Consider the following 10,147-nt stretch of genomic DNA (forward strand, 5'->3'; position numbering starts at 1 on the left):
ACATTCTGCTTGGCAGCCGAATAACGCTGGCTTGCTGCGTATTTTTACCTCTTTGGCACTGCTGAGTGATGTGTTTTGGGTCAATTTTCTATCACAATGAACTGTGAAAAGTCTTTAAAAACGGGGGAGAATCCAATTCATACTGCTAACCTGAATGGAAGAGCTGTAACTTCGACGCAGGTGGTAACACCCGCCAACTATATTAACTAACTCGGTGTATTTTGAACTTCGGTGACATAATTGTGCATAATTTGATGCATTACCCCGATTTATATGAATCGGCAGCGTCGACTCTTCCGATAGTTCCACGCTTATAAAACTAAGTCCCTGCTACCCCCTTGGTTTATTTGCTCTTTTTCGCCGCCAGATCCCCCGGCTACAGACGCTGGGTTAGGACTGGCGCTGCGTGTCACTTGTCTTCAACTTGCGTATGCATCCTCAAATTCGACTACAGGATCTTAAATACTTATGTTTTATTTCATTTTCATGCATTCAGATTTTTTTTCCCTTTATTACAGTTAACGGGACAGTTAACACGGATTAGTTTCCGATCGTACTGAGGGCGTACTGAAGGAGCAGCGCCTATACAATCCCAAGCTGCAGTGAGCCGGGCTAGAAAAGCGTGGAGCTTCAGACCTGCCTGGTGGTGTAACCCTTTCATCCACTTCCTATCTAATTGCGTTCAGATAACAGCGCGACTGACGCAGGCTGAATAAATCTGCCGAGCTTGGAAAAACTGGTAGGAAATTAACGAAAATGGCATTATCGGATGTTTTCTGTCACCTCTCGTGCTCTTTCATCAATAATTAACATATAAGCTTTTAGATGTCGAGACTAGACCGCAGATTTCTACCCTCACTCATGTACTGGTGAATCCTATAGGAGAAGCGCACCAGAAGCTTTGAAAAAGGGGGAACCGGTGAAAAAGACTTGGAACTTGGTACAGAGGGAATCGTTTTTACAAAACCTCGCAATGATGGTTCTCAAGAAAACCATATTCGCGTGTTTTATACTTCTGATGGCGGTGGACACCCTCGTGAAGCTCGCCGGGGCTCAGAATGACACAGAGCCCATTGTCCTGGAGGGTAAATGCCTGGTGGTGTGTGACTCTAATCCGGCTATGGACTCCAAGGGGTCGTCCTCTCCGCTCGGGATTTCGGTGCGCGCAGCCAACTCCAAGGTGGCTTTCTCCGCGGTCAGGAGCAACAATCACGAACCGTCGGAAATGAGCAATAAAACAAGAATTATTTACTTCGACCAGGTAAGGTTAAAGATGGCCCACTTAAAGCAAAACTGTTTTAAGATGGAGTAAGAAATAACACGCTAAACACTATAATTGTCACAATTTTAGGAACTGTCGAACAACCCCCGCAAAAGTTATTAATCTAAAATTGATCATTCATTTGGTCGCATGATTTTTCAATCGCATGATTGAAAAACACGAAGAAACAGAATTTTACGTTTTGCTTTGAAGACCCGAATTATTGAACCCGCGCACCTACTTAATAGAATATTAACGGTGCCTACTGAAATCAGTCAGCTTTTAAATGGTAGCATACTACTTCATGTGTGGCCCCCAGTCAAGAGAAAACTAACCATAAAGGACCAATGATTCATTAAAAATGTAATTCATCCCTGGAATGGGACGACTTCGAGATCCGTGATCGGTTGTGATTTTAACGTGATCTTTCACATGACAGTAAGCGAATGCGACCAGGAAGCATTTGTCTGCAGAACGCAGTGAAAAACCAAACAAATGAACTGACTTGTGCATTTATTATCTACTCAAAAGGATCCATCAGTGTTGTGTGCTTTTGCATAATTGATGCAGTCAGATGCAGTCAAAGCGCCAAAACTAATAAATCGGAATAAACTTGCAAAGTCTTTTGCTGGATCTTCTGAAATTTTCGGTTTATTTATGTGCGCTCCTCTCGGAGCCACGCCAACCTGTCATATATAATGATCGTCCATAAAGAGATACATTTAAGAGAGCAATAAAAAGTGACATTTAAACAGGGTGAAAATAACATCTGAAAAGCGTAGAAAAAGCGACATTTTGCTTAATATGTATGCAAGGCTCGGTCGGATTGTTTATAAACGCATAAACATTAAATATTTTGATTAAGCTGGTACTTTGAATGAAAACTTGTGAAATAGATTATGCTTCTCCCAGCCTGGGGGCTTTCTGCATTTTATGTATGGTTCACTGTCAGCATTTGCATCCACAATTATAGATTTAGAGGACTTTTTGCGGAACTGTAATGGAATCTCACCGAAATAAGCGTTATTGGACAGAAGGGCCGCCTGCACGCAATCGCGAACTGAATGCCACGGGGCAACTTAACATCCTTAATTTAATTTTAAACCACGAGTAGATGGGAACGGTGCAGGTAATATTTTTGTGGATGATATAAATTCACATTTATATGAATGACAAAATAAATGGTTCATCTCTCCAGTTACATGTGAAAGATTTTTTTACCCTGCGTAGAAAACGCAATTTCATAATGTGCAATAAGGTTTAGGAAACAATCGTAAAATTATTTACGAGTTACCTCTCGGCTAAAATGCAGTTAGCCCTGTTCCCTGATTTACCCTGCTACTTGCAGAATGTCAATCGACATTAGCGGACCTTCCAGAATCACCTCTTATACGGCATATTTAACATTAAAATATATACACCATTTCTTCATAATTTCTCTAGTTAGAATTCGATGAAGGAAAAGTGCAGTCTTGCCATACGCGCAAACACACAATTCGGTTAAAATTTCAGTATATCTAAAGTTAAGACGAAAAAAATAGCTTGGGATGATAATAGTATCCATATTTCATTTTGCAACTGTAGGTTAATTAATTAATTAACAGCAGCACCGCTAACATCCCAAGACATATAAATCAACACAGTGCATCATCCACAATCTGGTGGGTTCACAATGATGTTCCTAATATTATTTAATCTGGATATGGTTTAAGGTTTTGAATGTACTTATTATATTAAAATGTTATAAAGAGTAAATACACTTAAACTGCTCTACATTAAACCGCTGTTTCAGTATTACAGAAATACAGCGATAAAAAGGCTTTTAAAATGGTACCTCCCAGAAAATATGCATTTGTAGGAATTGGCATGATTTTTTTGCACTATAAAAGAGGATAGCTGTGTTGATTTATAAAGTATTTTATCCACCTAATGCTGAAAAGATTAATGCCTCTTAATGATTACTCATCACATGAATTTCAGTTCAGTATGTTGTTAGGTGCCAGATTTTCATCCGGTAAATTTTGAATTTGTTTACTGAAGAATGTTGGATTATTCACTGCTGAACTATCAATGAACTTATTCCTTTCTTAACAAAACAACAGTATAGATCTTTATAATTGCTTTGGTATTTGTCTGCATGGCTTTCCAAAGTTGGTGTGTTATGGATCTGAAAGGGTTAAATTTCCCTGAATAAAAAAGCACGTTTTGTATTTGACTGTGATTTGATTACAACAAAGGTGGAAATCTATCACAATCCTTATTGTTTTCTTGCTGCCCCGTGGGGTTTCACACATAGTTCAGGAAGAAAAAGGAACTGCCATTGATGAATGAAGGTTATAAAACTTAAACAAAGGACTTAATTTAAATAAGTTAAATCTTGATTTTGTTTCTTGTATATTTTAATCCTGCATATCTGTTATGACAGAAAAAATAATATTGAGTCTTGATAATCATTATACTGAGGAAAACCGGTGCTAAATCATATATATTTTTAGAACAATACAATAATTTCCTGTAATGTAGCATGTAAATGATGTGTGTTTAGGGGCCTGTGCTACATGGAAACAGCTCTAGATTACTAGAGCCCTACAAAATCGTTAAATGGTTATTTTATTTTGGTCATCTCAAAAAATACACTTGGGGAAAAATATGCTTGGGGAAAAAGCTAGCAATATAGACAAAAAATAAATTCTATAAATCGCTAAAATGGTCTTTTCTTTAAAGAATCTTCAACGTTTGATTCTTTCTCTCCGGGTCTGAAAGGAAACCATGGTTTCTACTTACTAACTAGAAGACCTCAAGTAATCAGGTCAAAGAAGTACAGGCCTGGTTATGGATCAGGTGGAGGTGTGAGCCGGGAAATCGCAGTAACATATTGCATTGCTCTGTGCTCTCCTTGGCGCACTCGTGCTGCTTCGTACATAGCAGTTCACTTCTTTATTACAAAGCAAACAAAGCTAGTTAGCTTTGCATTCTTGCTGCTGTTCGATGTGCAGCAGTGTGAGGATCTTAGACGCAATACAAACTGTGTGAAACAGGAAGTGAAAATGTTCCAAGGGAATCTTCCGTGTGTGCATGCTTTATAGCAAGAACCATAGTTTGTAGCAATGTTGTAGGATTAACTCAAGACCTCTTTGTGTTTGGGCTTCATATGACTTCATTGTAGGATCCTCTTAAAGAGGTGTCTCAGGGTAACCTTAGGTTGCTTATAATTAAAAGCTTAACACCTGAGAGATTGTTTTGATGAATCTTTTTGGAGCAATTAATTATACTAAATAGAGTTGCGCCATAGGCGAAAGATAAACAATAATGTAAAGGGTCACAGAAAGACTAGACACTAGAGAGTCTAAAAAATTTTATCACTCTGTACTTAATTTAGTCTGACATACTCAGTACATTAGACATCAACATGTTCTTCACAAAAAGGTGAAATGATGGAGAACAGCTAGTCTGTTAATTATCTTCATCACACATCAGATCATTTGCAGCTAAAGAGCCACTGACGTCAAGCTATGGAAGTGGCAGGCGTGCCGTCTTAGTGTTCATTACGGGATGAATACTTTCTGAAAGTATAACTCATCATGGAGCTTCAGGGCTTCGTAATCAGATTCAGATTGGAGTGATCCCAGTTACTCGCAAATAGTTCCATTTTAGCCGTAGTTGGTTCCTTGATTCCAAATCATACTCCTGTTTAAAGTACAGGATACGTTAAGTCTTGGTCTGAAGAATTTGTCCTCACTTACGTTCTCCAGCCGGTTGACTCTGATCTGCTGTTTTTTTAACCTGTCAAATGTTCTGCTTTCAGGTTCTTGTCAACATTGGCAACTATTTCACCTTGGATTCAGTGTTCTTGTCACCCCGCAAAGGGATCTACAGTTTTAACTTTCATGTCATCAAAGTCTATCAGAGTCAGACCATACAGGTAGGTTGTTGGGGTATCCAGAACAGAAATACAGCAGTCAAATAGTCAGAACTTTAAAATATAGTTGGTACTTTAACAATATGTACTGTATGGCAGATAAAAGATTTTTGTTCAATCAAAACTTTTTGCGTTGTCAGGAAAATAAGGGTAAAATGTTTGTTTGCAGAGATATCTAATGAAATGTGTATCACGCATCAGAATTATACAAACGTTTCATTTTGGCTATTTAAGTTGGTACACATTTGACATTTGAGCTGGTGCAATCAAAGCAATATCAGACTGCAGTGTTCTCTCACTGTAAGTATTTATAACTGCAGATAATACCATATTAGTTAAATTAGTGAAGTAACACTAGATGAATTCATTATAGAATCGAGTCAAACAGTAATAACATAATAATTTAGCAAAGGAAAACTAGTTTTCTCTAGTTTTACATGACTGATTTATAAGCAGAGAGAAAAACTGAGGATATATTTACCACAATTCACTTCAGTCATTATTGTAGGATGTCTTTTTAGGAAACTATGTAGTTATTACTGCTTACCCATGTGATTAAGGGGACCTGGCCCACTGTTGAATGGGGTTAGTTGTTGATAGACTTTTATTAAACCTCATTAACTAAACTCAGCTATATTGGACTCCATGTTTGCTAGCTTAAGACTTTCTAACAACAATTCTTGCACTTATGAAACATGTCAGACTTAAAATACACCAATTAATGAGTAAATAGATAGCAGTTTTGCTTCAACAGTTGGCTCCGGTCCCTCCTACTTCATTTTAACTTGCTGGCCCTTGTTCATTGGCCTGTCTCCATTTTCCAGGTGAACCTCATGCTGAACGGGAAGCCAGTCATCTCTGCCTTTGCGGGCGATAAAGACGTGACGCGTGAAGCTGCCACCAATGGCGTCCTTCTGTACCTGGATAAAGAGGACAAGGTGTATCTAAAGCTGGAGAAAGGGAACCTGGTGGGTGGCTGGCAATATTCCACCTTCTCCGGATTCCTCGTATTCCCTCTGTAAGAAAAAGAAAACAATAAATGCATATAAATAAAGAAAATACATAACGAGAGTGAGCTAAACGGGGGAGCAGCTCAGAAACAAAACTGACTCAACAACAGTTATGTTGTCGTCGTCTCATAACCGAAATTCATTACCGCTTCAGTCGGAGTCGTCCAAATGGATGGTTTCAGTGTTTATTTTTCCAAGCTTACAGTCACTTCAGATATGCAGAATGTGGAAGGGACATGGTTTGCGAAATGAGCGTGAAAACATCCCGAAGCCTGAAAGGACAGTATTATCCTCCCTAACTTGTTACTCAATGTAGAGAAGAAAGATGTTCTCCTCCAATGTGTCCATCATACCCAATCTGATAAAGTTTTTATTTTTGTCATCACGTTTATTTTTTTTGCGCCTATGTGCATTTACTTAATTGGTATGTGAGGCACATCATGGTAATATGTTTCGAGATTCATTATCCGTCGTTCTCTCCATCTTTATGTGCTATTTATTTTGAGTGTGGCATTGTGCGGGAACTGTCATTGTCAAACGACGGCATTCCATCACACGCATACAGGGTGGGCGAGACTTGCAGGGCAAGGGCTGACTGAAAAGAAGCGCGGGGCTGGGAGATGGAATACGTGAGTCCGTGCAATTGGAGGCGCCCTTGATGAAATGTGAATTAAAATTCAAGGACTGCCTCAGTAATATCTGTTGGTGTAACTTTCTCTCTGATCTCTGCACTGTTTTACTCATTTGTAGGTGCCAATATAGATATATTGTTTAATGTGTGATGGAATGCAGGAATGCTTATTATTACATAAACTCTCAAATACGGGGGTGTGTGTCTGTGTGTGTGTGTGCGTGTTTTTTTTTTTGTATTTTAAGTATGCATATCTGAGTTTTATCATAATAGGCTGATTTTATTGAACATTTGCTTTCAATTCTCATGAGTGCCCTCTAGCTTTAAACATGCTTTGAATCCATTCCTTAATTTCATTGCCTCTTTTGTGTGTGTGTGTGTGTGTGTGTGAATGAGTGTATGTATGTAGGAGGGAACGCAATAGCCTTCACTGGCAAGCGAATAATCTGTGGAGTCATTTAAACAGCAGATTTGTCTATGATAATTGCTGGATTGCAACAATCATGTTCTTGAGTGCTTTAATATAATTATCATTGGTCTTGGGGCATTGCTTTTGTTGTTGGATTTTAGATTTTTATATAGATTAAAAATGTCGACGCAAAGGAATGAATCCAGATGACATTTGGTATTTGAAAAGCCGACTCGTCTGTGCGATCCACTGGGTGTTTGCTCTTTAAAAAAATGTCTTGGAGTTGTATCATTGTATACACTTCTTTGTTTTGAAAAACGACCCTGGCAAGCATTGACATAATTGCAGGGGGAATTGGGTGCACTATACATCCCCTGCTTGCGTTTTTTTAATCTCAGTGCCAGCTCTAGTGCATTTGTTGATCCCTACATCTGTTTTTAAATTGTTTTTTTTTTCCGTGTCTCTGCTGGCAAGTACTGCCTTCATGGATGAAAAGCGAAATAGTGAAAGTGAATTATGAGCATTTTATTTGTTTCTGAAAGCCCTTAAAAGCCTCCCATTCAGATTTCAGCGTGGCACACAAAAGGTACAAACCTCTCAGTGGCTTGAACACTTTATTCAATTGCGTGTAAGTTGCCCTACTGTGTGGCAAGCTGTCCAGCAGGTGTCATGCAGTGACATCCTCACTGGATAATATCGTCACTGGATAATATAACTGGATAAGTGGAAGATTGTTTTGATTTATTAAGAATCTGCATATTAGAATGGCTAAGCATTGCTGGCATGAGATTGGAATACAGGCACAATGATAAAAGATATCAATTCTATATTAATGTAATAGGCAAATGCATATTTAAGACCCTTTAACTGTTAATTGAGGGAATATCGGTAATGGGGTACCTGGGAGATGAGACTTTGCATTTCTATAGCTGTTAAAAATCACTATTTCTCATATTTCTTGACGAGGGCGGGCGTCTTCACAGCCAGTGATGTGAGGTCACAAGTTTAACACATGGTATGATACCAAGAATATGGTTTTTTAACCACTTGTTGTGGTGCCAGTCTCCTGTCACTATTCATTTTAATATCACATCTTTTTTTAATCATATGTCAAATATGTGTCATTTAATAAATTGGTCAAATGTCTGTCGATGAACTGCACACAAAACGTGAACAATGATCCTTTAAAACAATATGTAATCCCTCATTTTGGCGATAGTCTGTGGAAGTCTGTTGGTGAAAGCTTTGCTCACTTATTTTGCACTGTAATATTGGGGGACACGTTCATCATCTCACAGAATATTATTGACTTTTCTCCATGTTTTTGGGGTCTCACAACTTACACACACATTTACATGAATTGAGTTAGTGAAGCTTCTTGAAGTGTTCTTTAATCAAGACGAAAGGACAGTATTATCCTCAGTTTTAAATTTAGCATAAGCCCAAAAGTCTGAGTGCAGCATAATTAAGAACCTAGGAATGGTTTTGTCTTGGTTCCACATTATCTTTAGCTACTCAGAAAATCACCACTGTTACCTATTGAAAGGATGACAAAATTTACCTCCATTAGTCATTTCATTTTATTTTGGTTTTGCAATCATGTTTCCTGAAGTTGTATCTTCATGTACAGTGCAACTCATCCAGTGAACAGTGTGATCATTAGATATGTGAAAGTGGCTTTCATGTCCAACTGTATGATGAGAGATCTCATTGTATATTCAATAAAGATGCAAGGCATTAAGCATCTGAAGAAAGAAAACCTGAAACTAAGTCTTGAGCACAATGATGTAGATATAGTAACTTAGATGTTTGTTATTGACCAGGCTGGATCCCATTCATCGCTGACCCCAAATGGTGCCAATATGGTGGAGTCTGTTTGCTGCCATATAGTAAAAGTAAATCCCAAGAAATTAAAATGGTCCTGAATGCTGACATTTTTTATTAGGGCTGTAAATGAAAAAGAAACTATTTGACTGTATGGCATATTTTCCCTTTTAATTCTATTTAAATATATGATGGGATTAAAGACATATTTAAAGTTTCATGGCATCTTATTTATCACAGTTGCACTTTTTGTAGAATGGTCCAAGGAGTTGATTTCATGGATCTCGTCCAACTTCACAGCTTCACTGACAAGCTTGATTACAGTTTTTCTCAATTGCTTTTACATATTTCATGAACCATACTTAACATTCTCACAACTATAAGAGCATTTCTCAAAATGCATACAGCACAACAGTATGATTAAGCTGCAAATTCACTGAAAGCAATTAACATTTCTCAAAAGCAAATGATTCTATCAATGAATTAGTCCATGGCTCTAAAATGAATAGCGCCTTCATTACCATTTCAACCATAAGAGTCAAGATTCTTAACTATATTGTCAAAATGTCACTCTAAGATTGACCCTGAGCCCCCAAATTCTGAATGACAGTCATTCTCCACTTTCTCACTGACATTAATCATTTTTCTTTAGCAAACTGATTGCTATTCATGTCAAAGACACCAGTTTCAACACTACATGGTTCTAAATTACAGTATGTAAACTTCAGTGTCAAGAAAAAGCACTCGCATGCACTTGTAACTTCCTTTTATCTTCGCTGAAATGGTCTCACAACACAGTACATTAGCAAACAAAAAAGTCACACTGCACTGCATAAAACAGCTATATCCTCCTGAGACCCAAGGAAAAAAGTGTCCTTCAATTTTAGGATATTTGCCTTTGGAGGAAATAAGACATCTTACAATTTATTTTTATTTTTAATTTGACAGCATGTCCTCTTTAGTGTACAACAGGAATAAATATGTTTCCTTACATCAGTGAAAAGATAGATGCAAAAACAAAATGTCCATTACAATGGACATAAATGAATGGGTGGGGTCTCAGGAGGATATCACAACCAACTGAATCATTCAG

General features: G+C 37.9%; 1 protein-coding gene across 1 annotated transcript; it reads left to right on the plus strand.

Annotated features, from left to right (window-relative positions):
• Positions 1 to 437: 437 nt before the first annotated feature.
• On the plus strand, positions 438 to 9,260 carry cbln4 (cerebellin 4 precursor). The gene is made up of 3 exons (XM_023834921.1): positions 438 to 1,261; positions 5,067 to 5,183; positions 6,005 to 9,260. The coding sequence occupies exons 1-3, from the start codon at positions 974 to 976 to the stop codon at positions 6,200 to 6,202; spliced, it is 603 nt and encodes a 200-aa protein (XP_023690689.1). The 5' UTR covers positions 438 to 973; the 3' UTR covers positions 6,203 to 9,260.
• The last annotated feature ends 887 nt before the right edge of the window (positions 9,261 to 10,147 follow it).

The sequence above is a fragment of the Paramormyrops kingsleyae genome, chromosome 6, assembly GCF_048594095.1.
Source record: "Paramormyrops kingsleyae isolate MSU_618 chromosome 6, PKINGS_0.4, whole genome shotgun sequence".
NCBI lineage: Eukaryota > Metazoa > Chordata > Actinopteri > Osteoglossiformes > Mormyridae > Paramormyrops > Paramormyrops kingsleyae.